This window comes from Aythya ferina (genome assembly GCF_964211825.1).
Source record: "Aythya ferina genome assembly, chromosome: 2".
Lineage (NCBI taxonomy): Eukaryota > Metazoa > Chordata > Aves > Anseriformes > Anatidae > Aythya > Aythya ferina.
This window is the reverse complement of record NC_140297.1, coordinates 125,722,569-125,743,415: the sequence shown is the minus strand read 5'-3', so window position 1 is coordinate 125,743,415 and position 20,847 is coordinate 125,722,569. Positions and strand designations below refer to the sequence as shown.

Sequence of the window (20,847 nt, the reverse complement as noted above, 5' to 3'; positions counted from 1 at the left end):
GTTTTAAAGTTTATGACTTCTCTCTAGAAAACAGATCCTTGCAGATTTGCTTTATTTTTAATTTTTTGAGGGATAGCATAGCAATTCATATATTTTATTAAAAGCAAAAAAGCTAAGGATTTATTGATGCTTACTAACAAGCTAGTCATTGTAGCCTGAAGAAAAACTGCATATGAGTAAATAAGTATCCGTAGCTGCCCATTTTAAAAATAGAAATTCCTTTTCACAACCTTAGCTGATTCTTTGCTACTCTCTTTCTCCTTCCCCTTCCACTGGTCTTCAATATTCCTTACACATTCTCAAGATTAGATCTTGAGCATGGATCACTGTAGGAAAATGGCACGTAACCAACTACAGTAAAGAAATAATTAAACATACATTTTAAAAAGGAAGAATGTGAGAAGTAAGTACCAATACCACTGCAAATACCATTGCATGAAGGAAAGACTGTTTCTTAAATTCACAGAAGATCAGTAGTCATCTGTATAGTAACCAAAGTGCCCTCTTTTGAGCTCTGCAGGTTTTACAATCTTTTCCACTTACAACACACTTAAGAAATAGCATAAGAATCCCAGAGAGGTATCATCATTTACAAACTGTACCCTCTGTGACAAATATAGTCACTTCTCAGAAGTGCACTATGGCCTTTGTGCACAACAAAGACTAATTAAGAAGCTAAGAACACAAGAGACACAGGGTAAGCATGAAAGACATTCTGGAATCTATAATTATGGTCTAAAAGAACTCTGGGAAGAATAGAATCAGCTATAAGTGAACAGTGACATAAAATTGGAGAACAATTTCAAGAGACCTAACTAAAATGATCAGCCTGTCTTAGGAAGAGAAGAGGAGCTTTTAACTAAAAGGAATCAGGACAATGTCCCTGGAAATGACAGAGCAAGTAGAACCTTTCATCATGTCAATAGAATCTCTCAGTCCTCAAAAAGGCAGCAGTGACTTGGAAAAAATATACCTTTAAAGGATGTCCTGAGTCTGGCTAGGATGGAGTTAAAGTAGATCTTAGTAATCCATATGGTGTTGTGTTTAAGATCCACAACCAAAACAGTGTTGGCAACACAATCTTAGCTATTGCTGAACAGTTGCTTGCACTGCGTCAAGACCTTCTGTGTTTCTCCATCTGCACCACAAACCCCTTCCCTGCTCCCTGCTTCCCTGGTGAGCAGGCTAGGTGGGCAAGAAGTTGGGAGGGGATGCAGTCAGGACAGCTGACCCAAACTAACCAAAGGAATATTCCACATCATATATTGTCATGCTCTGCAATAAAACCTTGGTTTTATTTTGGGGGGTTTCTTTGCTTTACTTTTTTTCCTTCACTTAGTAAACTCTTTTTATCTCCACCCATAAGTTTTCTTCCTTTTGATCTTCCTGTTCTCTCCCCCACCCTGCTGCAGGGTAGTGAGTGAGCAAGGGGCTTGTGTGGTACTTAGCTGCTGTCAGAGCTCAATCCACCACAAAGGAAAGAATTACCTTCTGGAACTTTTGCCTTCGGTTGTTAGCTGTCTATCTAAATTCCAAATCTTTCAAGTTTCAAAGCACCTGGTAATTAAGATTATCAGAAATTGCCTACCATAGAGATAAAAGATTGAAGACAAATGTAAGATCAGACCTTTTAGAAACTGTGGTAACAGTAAATTGCATTTATTGATATTTTTCCTAGAATCAAGTAGCATTATTCAAATGGGTATGAACAAGTATATCTTCCATATCAGACTCTAAAGAAAAGTTCAGTTGTTGTCACCAAATGTCAAATACCTATCACTTAGGAAGTCAACTACATTTCACAAAAAAAAAAAAAAAAAAAAAAAAAAAAAAAAAAAAAAAAGCTTAAGATTTCATTCATATTAGTGATATCACTTGGTCATTAATAGAGCAGCAACATCATGACTGTTGATATGACAAGTCTGGTTCATATAATGCAATCCTTCTGCTGCACCAGAAATAGCCATCAAGGAGCACAAAAGCATGTAAATGCTTTTCATGCTGCAGGAGGTAATGAAAAGGGGAAAAAGTGCCTTTTTCTTTCTCTTTTAGATACATAACATGCCTCTTCTTCCAATTGTTGAAATTTGAAGGAAACAAAAAACTTCATAAGAACAGCTCCATAAAATGTGAATAATCATTTGACCACGACTCTGTAAGACATGAGAATTGAAAGCATGATCTAGAGCAGCTTCCAAAAAATCTGAATATAAGTATTTATTTCCACAGTAACCTTTTTCAGAAATTTCAGTAGGAGGGCAGTAGCAATGCAGGATAGTAGAATCATGCATACACACATTTCACTTGACTTTTGAAGACTGTAAAATGAACCACTTCACACTTGTTTTTTTAACAGAATAGTAATGCTGAATTACACCTTACTAATTTTTATTTTTATTTTTTAAATCTGAGAACATCGATGTTTATTGTTGCACTGAATGTAAAGATTTAGCTTTTGGTGATAAGAACATGAGATAAATAGCTGCCATCATCACTTTCCCTTCATTTGGGTTAAGACAGTGATCACTATCTCTGACTAGACAGAGATAAATTTACCTTCTTCCAGTGGCAGGAAAATACAGTGCTACACTGACTTTTCTGCTTGCTGGTGATCCATACCCAAGGATTAATGTACAACAAGGAGTTTATGATCCAAATAACAACTAACCTGAGCATGAGCAGGTCTGTGCTATGCTGCACATATCACTTGGCTGCAGGGTAAAGTTAGTCTGCTAATCACAAGGGAGAAGACTGTAGTCAATTTCCACTTGGCAGCTATCATAAAAGTGAAGACCATGTTCTCATGTGAACATCTTTTTGTTTGACAATATAAATACCAAATGGAATTCTCTACTTATAAGAAAAGTTAAACTAAATTCTTTATTTTAAGTGCTCTCAGGACCATAATGCGCCTCCATCTCAGCACAGCTGGATCTGTGTAGCATACCATGCCCTTGTTATGCAACACAGGGTTCCCAGCATCTGAAGCGATATAAGATTACCTAAGCTTTTTGAGACAGAAAAAGGGGATATTTAAATCAGCACCTTATGGAGTCTATAACAAATACTGGTGCCAGTGCATTACATCCATCACTGAAGATTTTGCAATGTACAGTACAGCTAGCCTCTGCATGCCAGGGGCCTACTGTCTTCCAGTACTGTCAGCTTCTGTGCATGCACTACACAGCAGATGTTCAACAGGTAATGTTACCGATTTCTCAATAATTTCCAAATAAGAAAAGTCAGCAAAAGGGCACCATGATGAGCAATTCATGCAGCTTTTTCCCACACAATCGTTCTACTTAAACAAAACAAGCTGTGGGCCAGAAAACTGTTCTGAAGATGTAGTACAACTTGTATATCACCTTTCCCAGGGCCTTGCCGCTCCTCTTCTGTCAAATGATATATTCCAGTCACATACTGGAAGACAAGCTTTTGTCCACTTGGGAGAGACAACAAAGAGAAGCAACCTGCTGCTAATACTGGAATAATTTATCAAGTTTAGAGTCTGTTTCCTGCATGTTGCTGAAGTCTAGGAAAGAGGGAAATCAGGAATTTTTGATGAACGAGAAGAACTGTACTGAAAGCACTGCAGATTGTGCACCCTTTCACATTCAAACACTCATCGTGAGTTTACTGCAAAAACAATATAGGCTATATAAGGAATAGGCTACTGGACACTGCTTTTGTTCGTAAGGTAAAACAACTCAATCTCAATTAAATTCTGTTTATGCCCCCTTGTTATAAAATGTAAATATATCAGCTGTCGATCTTTCAGGGGTTTCACAATGATTAAATACTTGACATTTAGGAACCTCTTGAGGAAAGAAAGAAAAAAAAAGAACTTGCAAAAATTAGAACAGTTATTAAAGCAAACAGAACACTTCAGGTATCTCCCAAAGTCATAAACAAAAAAAAAAAATATTACTTAAATAGCATTTCTAACTTTAAAAATTCTTGTTTCTTACTGCATAACAAGAATTACACATAACAAACATGATGAAGACAACGTAAAAGACTGAACTTTCACTTAAGACTTACACATTGAGCAAAAAAACACCATTACTATGAAAACAGCTCAGAAGAAAATAGATATTTTTACAAGCCCTGATACTGCAAACACTTAAATTTAGCTCAGAAATGTGATTGTTTGCATTGAGATCATGGATATGATGCAAATATGATCTTCCTTGGTATGCTTATCTTTAGAGTGGTGCTTCACAGTTACCTATTATATTCTATGCTGTAATACATAGCATAGCTTAACATTTTTTAACATTGTGAGTATACTTAAAGATTGGACAACAACAAAACATGTAAATGAGCATTATGACCAAATATTAATATTCTGAAAAACAAGACGTAATTTCTTTTCCATCTTCCTTATTTGTTAAAAGTTCAAGAATATAAATATAGGTTCAAGTGTCCAAAAAACAACTCAATATTCTTACACTAAGCCAAAGAATTGACTGTTTTAAAACCAAATGGGACACAATTTGGTGACTGAGTACAATCCACTCCAATGGACATCAGTGTCAACTGAGAAAATAACATGATTTCAAAGTCTCAGTGGACTTGAGCTAAATACAAAGAAAATCTTAGGCCAAAATGTCATGGAATTCCAAAAGGACTGTGGACTTTCACAAAGAACACCTTTGGCTTGCTATATTACAAAACAATACTTGGCATGGCTATACATATAAAATGAGCCCCCGATATAACTTTCAGTCACAGATCTCAATCCCATTACCTTTTTTATATTTACAAATACATGTGATTTTATAGCTACAGTTCTGTTTTTTTGTTTGTTTGTTGTTTTTTTTTTAAAGTCAAGAAGATCCTTTCCATTCTGATGTTATCTGCTAGTAATCTGTGTCAACCACCCACACAGCTGAACGCACTTAAAAAATTACCGGTGTGTTATCAGCCCTCCTATGCATTCTAAATTGCACATAAACAGTGATAACTGAAATAAAAATGAAGTATATTTCTTCTGAAATGCATTCTTCCCATTAGAAGTGCAATAGCTTAGCTGTTTTGAATGTTCCATTCTAGCTAAACCTTCATTGACAATTCTGGTATAATTACTGGGTGTTTTTTAGAAGAAAATGTACCAAAAGTCAGTTTCATACTTTTAATGCCTAAGTCAGTCAACTAAACTTTGACAAAGATTCTCTTAAAGAGAATCAAGACATACACATAAAGATGGAAGTATTTGCTCTGCAGAAATCTGCATTATAAGTAGGGTACAGATCAAAATCCTCTATTATCAATACTGGAATTGATATGTGGTTTCGTTTTTTGTTTTTGTTTTTGTTTTTAAGAAAGGGCTGTATATGTAATGAATAATGAACTCTAAATGGTCATGTAGCTATATGCAACAATGCCCTGCAGTTCAGCGAAAGACATGATTTGGAAGTAGTTATACCGAATCTGTAAAAAGCATCAAAGCAGTTAATGGATTAATGCAGTACATAAGAAAATTCAGTCCCAGTATCACACAGTTACTGATCTAGAAAACACCGCAATGAAAGATAACTATGTTTGCAGAAACTTAATTTTTTTTATGTTACCTTCAAAATAAAATAAAATGCCCTTCCTGTGTAACATTTTATTACAGCCTCAATTTTTGAGCAGTTCTGCAGAGTATAACCTAAAAGCTATACCCAGTATAAAATGTACTATAAGCCCAAAGGAAAACAAGAATGAAAATAAAAATAAAAAACAGTCTTTCAGAAGCACAGAATTTTCAAAACTAATAGGTATATATTGACCTTGCTATCAGTGTTAGTTACTATAACATGGCCATATATAATAACAATAAGCATGGTTATTCATTGGATATGATATGATTTTGCTTCAGAATCTGAGAAGTGCTTAAACAACCTCTACTCAGATCAGAGGTCTTGTTTGTGTCCTTTCAGGAATTTAAGTTGATTTTGCATAAACTCAGCCAGTTTCAGTTAAATGCATGGTAGAAAAATGTACTAAGTTTTACATGGCTTAAAACCAGGAAAAATACCAGGATAAACTCTTACAATTGAGTCCTTATTTAAAACAAAACAAAAGAAACAAAACAAGCAAACATACTGAAATAAAAAACACACTGGTTTGTACACCAATAATATTCCGCACAAAGGTCAAGCCACTAAAAAAGATAATTTGCTTCATACTGACTTTCTGAATACAGATTATTTGAGAGATTCAAGTGGCTAGAGGAAAACCTACACATAGGAGAAGCAAACTTGTACTGGGTACCTTTGGCCTCACTATCCCCACAGAAGTTAATAAAAGATTCTATTCTATGTCACATGTAATGAGGTTAACAACCTCGCTCTCTCTCTTTTACCTACTGTTCCTTCTAAATGCCACAGAATGCCTACTTAATTTTACTTTGGAAAAGTCTTGTGGTTTATAAAAGCACAAGATAGTCATTCAGCTTTCTTTTTACGTTATGATAATAAAGTTGGAAAGATTAGTAAACTTCAGGAAAAAAATAAAGAGATGAGACAGCTACGGACTAATTATGGCGTTCACTGGGATCCACAGATTTCTGGAAATAACAACTGATGCTGTGGAGATAGCAAGACCTTAGACACAAATAGTGTGATTTCCTATAAGAATAAATGAATGGCCCACTGTGGCACAGAAGAGATCCAGCCTATTATGTCTTCTTTTTCAAAAATACAAATAAATCAAGCTTAAAATTACTGGAGAAAAAAAAAAAAAAAAAAGAAAAAAAAATTTTTTTGTCATCACAGTCAAGCACTGAAACTTGTTGCCCTGAAACATTCTAGTCTCCATCTTTGTAGAGGTTCAAAACCAACTGTTCAACGTCCAGAACAACCTGCTCTAGTTGACTGTTTTGAGCAATGGGTTGGACTAGATAAATCCAGCAGTCCCTTCCAACATCAATTATTCTGTGATTCTATGAAAACTGCAATAAGAAAGCAACAGAAAAATAACAGAATCACAGTAAAGCATCATATATTTTTCTAATTTTTAGATTGGCATCCAATCTGGAACAAAGGGTTTGTGATAGAATTCCCAAATATAAGAATGTTGAGCTGTTCTGAGGCTCTATTATTTCATGTGCCTTGATTCTCAGAAAGTTCTATATGGCAAAAACTAAAACCAAGTAAATAAATAATTGAAGTCTAGGAGTACTTTTCAAGCATCTTATGCTGAAGTTTTTAAAAATGGCAGAAAAGAGAGTAATTAAATTTCTACAAAAATTTCATCCTTTTGTAAATGGCAGTTCCAGGAAAAGGAGGTTGCAGTGAGCATAGAAGTTTCTAGAGTGTGATTTAATATGTAATACAATCTTTTGGAAACATTACAATCAAATCCTCTGTAGAGGTTATTAATTAATATCGTGCAAGCTTTATGTAGTTAGTAAGTCTCAAAAAAACTCAATGAAGTTAGGACTGTGAAATGTCTAAGTAAAAGAAGAACAAGATAAAAGCCTGTAAAAGTTACTTCTGCTCTTTGTACTTAAGTATGTTCTCCAAGATGAACCTTCAAGTGCATTATGTAGGAAATCAAATTAATTTTACTTTAAACACCTGAAATATTTGATACTTGCATGGAATTTTGATGCAGCTGGCAGTTTCTTCACATATATATATGGCCTTCATGACATTCCTGAAAGTCGTAAGTTAAACCTTAAGAACTATCACAGAGTTACTGGATATTTCAAAAACAGGAAGAAGATTCAAACTAACCTGTGTGTGATTGGATACTACACTTTTAAGCTTAACCTCTAATTAAAAAAAGAAGCATCAGAAAATACATATAATTTTTTGCAGTTACCCAGCAGTTCCATTGCATCGTCTTCATTGTCAATATCTTCTTCAGTTACAGATGGAGCTGTGCTGTGAGCTGAATCAAAGGAGTCCTGAGAAAGCATGGCAGCCAGCAGTTTCTTATGTTGTTGTTGTTGCTGTTTCAGTCCTTTGCTCTTTGGCTCCATTTTTAGGCTGCGAGGGAGGAAAACAACTTTCTCTTACTGATACTGTCTATAAAATATGTCACACATTTTTCAAATCACTGTAGCCCATGAAGTCATCCAGATCTGAAGGTTAGCACCATCAGACCACAGAAACCTACTGGTAACCTCTCATGCCCTGATCATTAGATGCTATAAATCAGACTGTGCTTTTAGTTCTTACCTACAATTTTGACTGAACAATGATGGGAAAATTTCCATTGACTTTATGGGTATTTATCAAGTCTAAATAAGTTACATACATAACAGGATGTTAATTACTGATGAGTATTGTTAAGGCATTGGTCGCACAACAACAAAGCTGAGAACAAAAACTACTCCACTGTGTAGTTATGTTATCACAATCACATAGGATTAAGGTTTTCATAGTTACAACAATCTTCATTATAGTTTCTTGACTTGTGCCCCTAACCTAAGTAACAGACAACTGAACTGCACAGAAGTTAGCAGAAGGGTCTAAGGCAGGAATTGCTATAGTTAACAATTTCAAACTCCTTCTAATCTCAAGATAAAGACAATGAGAAAGAAGTAGGAGGGTATCAGGAATACCTCAGGTTGTCATAGCTTGTTGCAGGAAGATGGATATTTTGCAAATTATGAAATTCAGTATAATCAATTATCATCAATAATTGAGTATAATCAAAGTATAATCATTTTCCCTGCAAAAATAAACACTAATAAGATAAAATGGACCTTGGGGATGTAGAGCAGGTTTGGGGTTTAGGACATGTTGTTATGAATAGGGCCTCTGTGAGCTCCAGTTCATTTCATGCTCTGAGATACAAGAACATCAAATGAAAAACCACCCAAAATCCACACTGTGTACATTCGCTGCCCCTTAGGGAAGTTTCCCAAGAACTATGCTTCCTCTCAGAACTTCCACAATATTTTTTTCATGTAGAAAAATAGTGGCAATGGCATGGAAATGAATTTAATCATGTTTTCATGGTTCCTGATTTCTGAAAGATGAGCTCAGTACCAGCAGGATTCCTATTAGCACTTTTGTATGGTCCCCTATCCAATGTTAATAGCTTGTCTTACTCCTTTAGCAGCAACAGAGAGCTGTATAAAACCAATGACACGTGTAGTCTTTCCTCTGCAGCAACCCAGAACATTAAGGGCAAAATGGTGACCCTTCATCAGTTTGACAAGACATCACCAAAACAGCTGCGGTAGTGTGGCTACACTACCTTTCCCAGTCAAAGTAATAGTGAAATCTGTCCTTTCAGTTGCTCCAAATTAATCCCCTTCCTTTTTAAGTAACTGGGTCTGGCTTTCAGATAAAAACTGTATGAAATTTCTGTTGCTTATGATCACAGGAATTCTCACAGAGGGAATAGTGGTTTCCAGTATGAATGGACTGACAAGTGAGGATCATGACTGCAAATACAGAAAAAGCAGACAGCTCATACATTCATACATAGAGCATAGTACTTTAGGTACCGCCTTATGCTGAAAACGATATGGAAAATGGACAGGTTATCAGCAAAGCACTGGTCGACAGGAATATGCCATTCTCTGCAGCCTATTCAGTTCCCTATAGAATGCTATAGATACTATAGAATTCCCAGCTTCCGCTTCCACCCAACAGAAAAAAACTTATATGCTAAGCTCTGTGAAAACAATACAGAGAAAGAGGCAGTCATATAAGACACTGATGGCAATTACTCTAAAAATGAATATGAAAATTACTAATCTTCTGACTATATCCTAAGATTTTATATATATATATATATATATACATATACATGTATGTATATACATGTATATATATATATGGGCGTGAGTGTATGTGACTACATATATAGTCATTGTTAAATGTTATTTATGTAATATTTCATTATGTTTAGGTGTAAGGAAACATTACTACTTTGATATAATGGGACAATTACATTCTTGTTCTTATGCTGTAAATCAAGATTCGAATTAATTTTTAGAGTTTGCTGGTCTATCACATAAATCCTGATAGTTACTGATGAACAAAATATCACTTCTAATTGAAAGTGTTAATAAATCAGATTTTAAACAACATAATTGTAAACATTGAATATGAATTTTAAATCACTCCCTCCTTCAGTTGTCAGATAAAAATGTAACTGAATTATTTTAGCCTATATCAACAAGTGATAGCAACTTTGAGTTCCATTTAGTCTAATAAAAAGACATGCTATTTCATCTACTTTTGGAGGTACTAGATAAATGTTACATTAAAACTAAATTATTATTTCCTACTGTCTCATGCATTTGGTGTATAGCCAATTCCAAAGTCTGCTTGTAGTACTTTAATTCTCAATAACTGAATCAGACCTTGAAGAAATTTCCTATTATTAGTGAACATTCAGATTAACCTTGATCAATATGGGTCTTTTGAACTTCCACATATAGGTAGCATCAATTTCATTATTATCACTATCTTAGTACTAAAGTATCTAAGTACTGCAATTTTATATTAGTTTGCAAGACTGCAAACATGCTTTATTTAAATGCTTTACAAAACCTGATGAAATGCTAATGAAGCAAAGAATTATCCCAGGCATAAAATCAGTCATCCAAATTTAAATCCATATGCAGCACATAATTTAGTAGTCATTAATTTCCACTGAAAATCAGTATTCCCACTTAATGATACATATTTTTCAACATCTCTTCTGCATTCATTGCATCTAAAACACCTGAAAAGATATCAGTGTCCCATGATTCTTTTCTTACACCAAGTACCCCATACTCTCCTTATTCCATACTTCTGACAATGTGATTTTTTTCATGATACTCAACAAGACTTCTCAAATACTACTTTCAAAGCCGTTAGTATTTTTCTTCATTATACCATTATCTATAATGTTTCTCACAGCTTGTATCACCTTCTACAGAGAAAAATACTCTGTACCAAATGATCTTTGTCACTCAGAACTAAATCTCTTTGCTCCCATCTAGAGATCAGCCTATTTCTGCTTCTTCCTATTAAGAGAAGGGATACAATATTCTCAATACCCTCTGCAACTTGCAACAAATCTTTACTTGGTGTCCTTTACTTGGAATGCTGAATAAGGATAAATAGAAACCCAGACCCTCACAATGAAGCTGCAATGACTGCAATGACTCCATTACTTTCCCAGGAATTGCAGTAGAGGGACTCAGTCTTTGAGTTCTGTTAGTTCCAGTCCAAAGTCTGGCTAAGGGATCATTAGTATATGCTGCTTCTACTTTGAAATTGTAGTATTTGTAGCTTCCCACTGACCCCCTAGTTCTCCCCTCCCTCTCCACCCCCCCCCCCCCCCCAAAAAAAAAAAAAAAACACCAAACACTATGATGCGTTCATGGTTAACAATCACTCCCAACATGCATGGATAGTTAATAAATACAGCTTCTAAGAGTCCAGCGAATGACAGACTAGTTTCTTATGTGACAGGGAAGAGAATTCCGATGTAGCGAACACATGGAGGACATAGCGAAGGCATATACGCCTTTTCAAAGGGAAATTAGAGTTTCTGCATCCTTAAAAGAGGGAGCAAACTGTGTCTGCTGCAGTCAGTGTACTAGTTATAACCAAAGAGAAAAGCTACAGGGTTGACGGAGAACAGCAGGTGTTTAGGTAATTAACAGAAGCATGGCTGCAAATGCTTAACTTTCTGTGAGAAAGAGATATCTTTAAATCATGTCGAATGGACAACTTGGAAAAATGATGAACTCTTCTATGTAGCTAAAGCACATTAACAAAAAAACACACTCCCCCAGCCTTAGTCAAGCACACTGAATCATTGGAAGGTATTTACTGCAGAGAATACAATTTTCTCTTCAAGAAATGAAGATGAATTTTGGAAGTCCTGCTAGAAACAACATAGCTATTGTTTCCCTTGTGTAGCTTTCCTTTAAAAAGAAAAAATCAGATTTATCACTAAAGTGCCAGGAAGATTAACTTACAATTACCTATCATTGAAAGATAAAAGGGTTTGAAGGACCTGAATGAAGCTATACATCACAACATTACACAATGTATCCCAACCTTGTCAACATGCACTTAGCTTTATGCTTGGGAATAAAACCATGGGATTGGTAACTCATATAAATTAATCATATGCAAAAGCACCGTAAGAAACTAGTCACATAACAGTGTCTCCCATTTATTGTGCATGCTGCCACACTACAGATTGGACTTTAGAAGTCCTGCATTCTGCTCTCATAAAAAATAAAAGCTCTCCTTCAGAAACGAAAAAAATATATAAAATTTCTAGGCAGAACAAAAATCCCACCTTCCACCAGGACTGCTGCTATCCTCACTGTCCCACTGCTCATTTTTACTTCTTGGTATTGGTGGCTGCAGCATCTCAGCGGCTAGTGGATCTGCATCATTCTCTTCACGACCAATCCATTCTCCAATCACACGAGGTCTGAGAAGGGGGGTATTAAAACCCGTGGTGTCCTGAAGAGAAAAATTAAAATAAAATAAAAAAGCACTGTACTTATTTTCAACTGGACATGTAAAGAGGAAAAGACAGAAAATAATGCAATTCATTAAAAAAAAAAAAAAAAAAAAAAAAAAAAGAGGCAATATGTTATATATATAAGCAGTATGTTAAAAGTATGTTAAAGATTTCTGTTAAAAAAATTCCAAGAAAAATTTGCCCACCCTGGTGCCTCAAACCTCTCCTTGCTTTTCAATATCAACTGGAGGAATCTGGTATTTATCAATTCATATTGAAAAATTACATATTTTTAATAAATGCACAATTCTTAGAACCCATATGGTGTCAGCTATGCTAAGCAACAGATGAGGTCACTTGCATAATGAACATCCCAACCAAAAGACTGTTGTAGATTAATAGCATCTCTCTTATTTGCATGATGTATAAATGCAAAACTGATAAATACATCTGCATTTGGCATTTTAAAAATAACCCTGCTGGGATTTACATAATGTATCCTTCAATTCTGAAAATGGTATTAACATTTTAATAAAATGCATTTCTGAAACTAGTACTCATATTTTTAACCACTTACTGAAAGAAGATAGCTGAAGAGGATTACTAGAACCAAGCAAAATGAAACTGAAATATTCAAAACAATAGTGGTGATTTGCTTTGAATTTATATTAGGAATATAGAATAATGAAAACAAATTGTCTCTAAAAATTGTATGTGAAAACTGTTGTGAAATGGTGAGTATTTCATTTTTCAGTGTTATGAGAAAGGTTGTTGAGAAAGGGTCAAGTACAACAGTGCAATCAAACTGAAGGGAAAAAAAAAAGCATTGAGCATAGATACAAAAAAATAGACATAATGAAACAATGGAGCAGAAATATTAATTTTGCTTTAATAAACTCTTCTAGTATAGCAAAGACATTTCAAATACAGTGTTCCTAATTAGGAGAGAGATACATGTAGTCTATTCCTATCTTCTAAAGACAGAAAGAAATAGGAAAACAAATCCTTTGGTGTGTTACTTAGATCAGTATCTCAGTAAATATTCCTACCATAAAACAACACTTCCCAAACAAGAAACATCTAGAAAAACTACAGGACAGTGATTAGTTATCTTAGCAACCATATTTTCCTATCCTCCTGAAAACAAACCATTTTAAAGTCTCCTACTAATTGATACAGATAAGGTAAAAGCCCATTTGAAGTAGAGGTCTTTACTGAAATTAAACAAAGTAAACAAAAAACAAAAAAATGTGCAAACTGCTTTCATACAAATATATATCCCACTCTGGCTAGATGTACTTTTGCTCAGCCAAATTCCAAAAGCTTCTATCTGACAAAATAGCCCCTGGATTTGACTCACTCACTCTTGTTATTTTGTTTTCTGCAATTTGCATTGTCTGTGTGGAGTGCACACTGCACTCTCTAGACTAATCTGTCCAGAGTTTTCCATCAACTGAATTTACTTTTCACACTATGCCTATTTTCTGCAAGGTATGACCACTGAAAATTAAACACAGCCGATACAGAAATCTGAGAAAAACACCATGACTTCAGTGGTTTTCGGATATCTAAACACTGATGTCTTTTTTTATTTATTTTATTTTATGTTCTTATTAATATATATTTTATGTATCTGTCTGGTGCTGTGGCATAGCCAGCTAATGTAGATGGTGGCCTCAGGTCACTTGACAGGTATAACCTGTAACAGGTGTGACTACCATCATATGCCTATGAGATAGGAAAAATTCACTGCACATAATGCCTTCATTATTGGTGTCTACAATAGTTTCTGTAAGTAATAAGTATTTGGCCCCTTCTGAAGTTTCTTTCTGTTACCCTAGCCATTTTCTCTCTTCCGTTTCTCCCTTGGATAATTTCTAATAATGAATACATAATTAAAAAAAAAAAAAAAGAAAAGAAAAGAAAAGAAAAGGTTTGTGCTAGTTTAACTTTGCAACAACTGGCAGTGTCAATCTTGTTAGAAGCTGTCAGTTACCTAAGCAAAAAAAGGAAGAACAGCTAAAAATTGGCCTTTTTTCAGTACTGCAACTTTTTCCAGACACTGTACACTGCACCACCAGAATGTGAATAAGTAAACCGTGAATGCGGTGTCTGTCCTTGTTATGCTGATTTCTTCTCTAGACATTTCATGGATTAAAGTAGTACTTTCATACTCTGCTTAACAGAAATGTAATTTACATTACATAGTCATGCTTTGCCTCACTTTATTACCTTGCTTCCATTTTTGAATCTTGTTAATTAGTGCACCACAGTTTCAGTGACCTAATTTATTTTCCTCCTTTCAACTACATAAGCAACCACAGTGAAAACAGAAAATGGGGAATCAGAGACAGCTCTATTGAGAACACTGAGGCGTTTGTTTGGCACCTTATTTCAAAAGCTTTAATCAATTTAGATGAAGCATTCTGTTCCCAGTCAAGTTTTTATTCTTTTTTGTTTGTTTGTTTGTTTAATATAAACCTTAGAATCTTAACTGATTTCCAATTTTTATTCCCCCATAAAGAGATTGGTAGTGACATTGGTGTGCACCATTGTCTTATGGTTCTGTCCAGTGTCATCCACTTAGCATCCCTATCAGTAGCTACCAACTTGACAGCCTCAAGCTTACTTGATGTGGAAATAAGGAGACAGGAAGACTGGAGGAAAGCTAAGTCTCATCTAACATTGACTTGAGATGTGTTTGTGATATGCAGCCCCTATGAGGGAGCATATCAATATCTGTGTACCCATTTGCTTAAGCATAACTTTAAAAGCTCTGTATTTCTAATTGCCTATATGGATTTTGAGAAAACCTCCACAGTGAGGGAAACTTTGGTGTGAGCAGACTTCTTTTTTTTTTTTTTTTTTTGATGACGTAGAGTAGTTGTTAAATATAACCTGTACTATTTGTAGTAATACTACTCAGAAGAAAGCATACCCTAGACACAGCACAGAAAAATAAAAATAAATGAATAACTCTTGGAAAATATTTGTAAAGCTTTTAGAGAATTAAAAGCCAGAAGATGAATAAACCTTGCCTTATGCCCCTTTAAATAGTTTTATAATGTCATTATTTTAGTCAGTCTCTGACTGGCAAGATGAAAAGGTGTGAGTCCTTATTTTCCACGGTCTGACTCAGAACTATTGATGAAATGGGAACAATTATACAAATTTGAAACATACTGCATGAAATACACACTGTAGCATCCTGGCTGAATTTTACCTCAATGTACCTTACAATGCAGACATGTTACAACGCAACACATACTACAATTTACTATGTGATTTACACAGAAGTAGGGTCTTCTAGAGTCCTCACAGACTTGGGGAAAACACAAACTCATAGTGAACTCAATGCATTTTTCCAGAATGTTTTAACCAAATTAGAATTTCACAGAAAGGGTAAAATTCTAGCTCAATTTCTTTATCTGTTTACAGAAAATTCTTGGCATTTATGAGGATCTTTGAAAAATGCACCCTTCATGCGTTGTTTCCGTTCAGCAGTAAAGAAGGTGAGTTGATTCAGAAATTTGTAACATATTAACTCTATACTTTAGCCCTAAAATCTGTGAGTCACAAGACATCCCTTCTAATTTTCTTTCCTTACACACTGTACTTGCAGTGTCAGTTGCTGATTTTATACAGCTTCCCCAGCCTAGAGTAAGAAGTGGGCTGAATCATCAAGAGAAATGAAACCAAACTGAAAATCTGAAATAAATGAAATGCAGGAGGAGGAAATCTATACAATAAATCTGGTTTAAATGCAGTAGTTTTAGGGATTTTTTATGCAATTATGCCAATAAAATTCTGAAATTTTATTAGACTCTATCAAACTGAAAGCTTCCGATGCGACTGAAAGACTAAGTCTGCCCATGTTTTCTCTACTTTTATCTTGGTCTAAAACCCTGAGTACTGGCACAAAGGTAATATAGCAGGTATTTGATGTGAGTCTATTTAAATGAAATGCCCTTACAGAGCAGTGATTGCAATTCAGAGCAAACTAGTTTTCCAAAATCAAATGTTTGGGTAACTAAGCAACAAACAAATTAACTGGATTACTTGGAGGAGGAGTTACATCATCCAGAGATATTGATCAAGTACTCACCTGACAAAAGTGGCTAAAGGCTATTGCAGCCAGAATGAAATTATTTTTACAAAAAACATATCCTTGAATGTTAACAAAGATAAACATACACTAGCTTTCTCTGTTTTCTCTTGGCTCATAATTTAAACCACAGATTAAAGAGGATTATGGGCTCTTTCCCAATTGGCAAGGATGCTCTCAACTGTCAGAAAAATAAAGCAAGGAAAAGCATATAGAGTAATTTATTATGATGCTTAATTTTATGCCTCTCTTGATGTCTAACTAATGCCAACAGTATAAAAGAATCCAATACCAAGTTTGGGACCTACCACATGCACCTGAAGGGTTATATGATTAATCCAAAATCCAGGTATGAATGTGGTTTTAAAAATGATTCCTTGCTGCTGCAGCCCAGATAAGGAACCTGTAGTATCAGCATGTACTTCTGGGAAGGGAATTACAATGAACTTGGCTACATTTATACCCAAAATATAAACATTGATTAGGAACATGCTCAGTTGAGATCAAACTAAATTGCATATACTGTGAAACCATTATCAGGCAGTCCTTGGTTGATTCTGGCCCAAGCCAAATAACACTCTTACAAACATGTCACAAGAAACTTTGGGGATTAATAGGTGCAAGGGATCATTCCTAGGGGGAAGGCTGCTTGTAGCTGCCCTGTTGGAGGACAGAGGGCTTAACAACATGAACCTGGGCTGCTTCCTTTCACAGAATGGTCCTTGCCATGCTTAACTTCTTCATACAGGTGCAGCCTTTACGTTCATTCAAAATCCTTAAGGGGCAAAACAAGAGTACTGAAGTTCACTTAAGCCCATGGAGACAGAAAGTATTTTCAGTAAATCTATCCTGTAAGCCAGTTGAGCAGGGCTGCACAAAGGAAGTATGTTAAGAGTTTTGTATTTAAAATTTTTTATTTTCCAAGTAATTTTTGATTTCAAGAGCATTCACATCACCTGTCCTCAGATGTTTAACAGATGTTAAAGCAGATGTAATATTGTAAAGTTGTTGTAAAGGTCAGACAGTGTGCGCTATTCACTGCATGTAACATTATATCAAGTTTTATACAAAAATATTTCCAATTTTAAATTCGAAAAAATAAATTATATGGTGATGAAAGGAAAATTAACTCTTCACTCAGAGTACATCCTGAAGAAATTTACCGATGATGTTCCCCACCTCAACCTTCACACTTTTTTGAGAAATAATCTATCACCTTGGAAAAAAAAAAAATCCAACAGAAATTTCTCTTTATAAGTGGAGAAGTATGTGATAACAGGCTCTAGTCCTCCCCCATCCCCCACGCTCTCAAAGCAGCTTTTCATATTTCTTTCAACAAAGCTAAATTAATATGACTTCTTTGTTAGTACTTTTAAATAAAAGGGTTGTAAAGGAAAGGCTTTGCTAGATGTTTTTCTCATCACTTCTGAGCACAATTAAGGTAATGGTGGGAAGGAAACTTAAGTTTCCTTTTATATTTTTAATATGAGCAATGGGATAGAGCAAGATCAAGGCCAAAATGATAAATAAAGGCCATAGTTTTGAAATGGCAGCTTCACATGCACATGATTGCATGGTAACAGTGATCAACGTTGTCTCACTGGCCCTTCCTACAGAACCCAGGGGAGCTATTTCATATGCATTTGTGTCAAAAAGGATTGTACTCTCATCTTACCAGGAGAAGACATTTTAAAAATTGTATCTTATATCAGGAAATATTCCTGTGCCTTATATGCTTTTTGATCTTACCTCCCTGACAGTAATAGTTTCTGACACCAAGAACACAACCTATTATTCTCAGCACTGTACATGTCCTGCTGTCCAGTGGTGAGAATAGGAAAGGAAAATGTGTTCTGTTTCCTTTGGAACATTGATAAATCAGCTGGATTACTCTTTCAGCATAGAGTTCATTACAGTTAAAATTAAAATTCACTGTGTAGCGTATCAAAATAGTCAAAACAGAAGAGATTATTGTATGGAGAATTCAGCAAGAAATTGAAGACTGATCTTTATGGCCTGTGAATTCGTGATCAGATCAGAAAATATTCCTAAATATTTTCTCAAATCATATCTGACAGTGAGAAAGTCACCCAATCATATGACTTTGTGAATTAAAGATACTCAAAACTTAATATTTCCAAAAGAACACCATTAAAGTAACACAACAGACATTAAGCAAAGATGGTATATTAAGATCAAAAGCATTTTCGTGGCCTCATTAAGAGTCCCTTAAATCTCAGTGAGATTTTTTTTTTCCATAATTAACAGCCCATCCTGGATCAAGCTCTTAATGCATCAACATATGCAGTACTTACCCATATAGCTTTCCATACCCCAGCTTCCTTTGAACCCAACAGAACTGAAGAGTATGTACCTGGACAGGCATAAGTAGTTCTCATTGCCTAAAATTATCACAATCAGCTGCCTGTTCATCAGGCATACACTAAATCTTACCTTATCAAGTTCATCAGAAATAGCAATGCCTGAAAAAAACGACATTAAAAAAGTAAAAAATTAGAAACATCCTTTCTAGAAATGCATTTCACTGCAATAAATAAGTTAACTCTGAAAAGTTTCCATATTATTCTGTACCACTCGATGTATCATATTTTGCTGCATTAGTGAAATCGCCTAGAAACAATACGCTCTTAACTTTCTTCAGCTGCAATGTTGTCAAAATGAATTATCAAAAAACTATGGAAATGGATACAGTAGAGGTGCTAGTAAAGCTTAAGTATACTTCTACCTGCTTTCTAAATTTAAAACATCAATTTAGTATTTAAATATGGGCACGTTATTAAGCAAATCTCATCCTGACCAGAATGCATAGTATTATGATACAATTACAGGGGCAAAGGGGCATGACCCTTCTCTCTTTTTCCATGGTTCAACATAAAGGTGTTTCTATGAAAACCAAAGGAATTTAAAGAGAGTAAAATCTCATAAAATTTCACAATCCAATGCAAAAGTTTTTCATGACTCATGCCTTTCTGCATGAGCCTTTCCTGTGTTTGCTTTCATTATGTCAGAAAACTCTCTTAACTACGACTGTCCTGTAGCAAATTAGATATGCACAGCTGGTCTCAGAATTTATGACATATCTACCTCTCAGTCACATCAAGAGGTGAGATCAACTAATCACACATTTAATACCATCACATTGAAAATTCAGATTTATTGAAAGCAAAGCATTTCCCAGGTTCCCGTGAGGTTTGATAAGAAAAATTATCAGCATAGAACTTCCATTCAAAAACCAAAGAAAAGCATCTCCAGGTAGTCAAAATAGAGGGGAAGTACCCATGCATAAAAAGAACATGTACTTAATAGTTGTTTTCTAATTCATATTGAGTAATCAAGACATCTTCTAAGGAACACAACTGGTGATATATTGCAAAATATGCAGTTTCAGCTGAACAGAATTATTCTTTCTAAAATCGCACTAAAGATTGCAACAGTAAAAGCTTATTTCCATAACATTTTTATTCATCACTATTTGGTATACCTTAACTATATGAATTTTGCTTTTATTACTGTAGGTTTAATCATTAACTCCACATTACTAATTCTGAGTTCAGATGACTTCCTTATATTGATTTTTGTTTTAAATACAGTGAACTGTTTACAGAATTGCAATTAGTATTTTAAGACCTGATCAACCCATAAGAAATATGTAAAGAGTTAACAGAATACTGTCAATCATTCCATGACGATAAAGGAGATATGAAGTAGATAAAGTAGATTACGTTGAACAAGATCCATTTTGTCTAACTGTTCCACCCCTCACAGCTATTCGTATGTTTCAAGAACTTGAGTTTTTTATTTAGGCCAGACACTACACTAACGTCCATACATTATAATCAGCAGGTTGCACCAACCTGAATCATTCAAGAGAACTTTAATGTGTTATAAAATCTATTTTCTTCAATCCCCAAAACTGTATGGGCACTTAGAGAGCAGATAAATATTTTCTTGGAGGTAGCAAAAAAATGTAATTCAAAATTCTCTTTATATCAGCCCTGAAAACTTGATTCCCATCAACAAGCTCTCCATCACATTTGGCTTATTTTGCACAACCACGGTCAATTCATTTTACAACCACAATGCTTTCTCCAAACATACAAACTTCTCAGCAAGTTCCTATAATTTTAATACAGTTCATTTTGTTTTGATTTGAGTTTATTTCCTCAAATTACAGCCCTTTTCACGTGCTTTCACAGAGGATGATGTTCTGTGAATTGGTCTTTGAAACCTGGGAGTAAACCAAGAAAAGAAGCAGATTCATTGCAGAGCATAGAACGGATGCTAGAATTTAA

At 34.9% G+C, this 20,847-nt stretch overlaps 1 protein-coding gene across 4 annotated transcripts in view; it reads right to left on the bottom strand.

The window, feature by feature from the left end:
- The window catches only part of LOC311433186 (uncharacterized protein C8orf34 homolog), a 170,267-nt gene that overhangs the window by 92,092 nt on the left and 57,328 nt on the right, over positions 1–20,847 (bottom strand). For all 4 annotated transcript variants that reach the window (XM_084512074.1, XM_084512075.1, XM_084512073.1 and 1 more), the window contains 3 exons: positions 18,989–19,017; positions 12,259–12,428; positions 7,813–7,979 (listed from right to left, as the gene is read on the bottom strand). In XM_084512074.1, the coding sequence (XP_084368200.1) occupies positions 7,813–7,979; positions 12,259–12,428; positions 18,989–19,017 (366 nt within the window). The remainder of the gene's footprint in view (positions 1–7,812; positions 7,980–12,258; positions 12,429–18,988; positions 19,018–20,847) is intronic.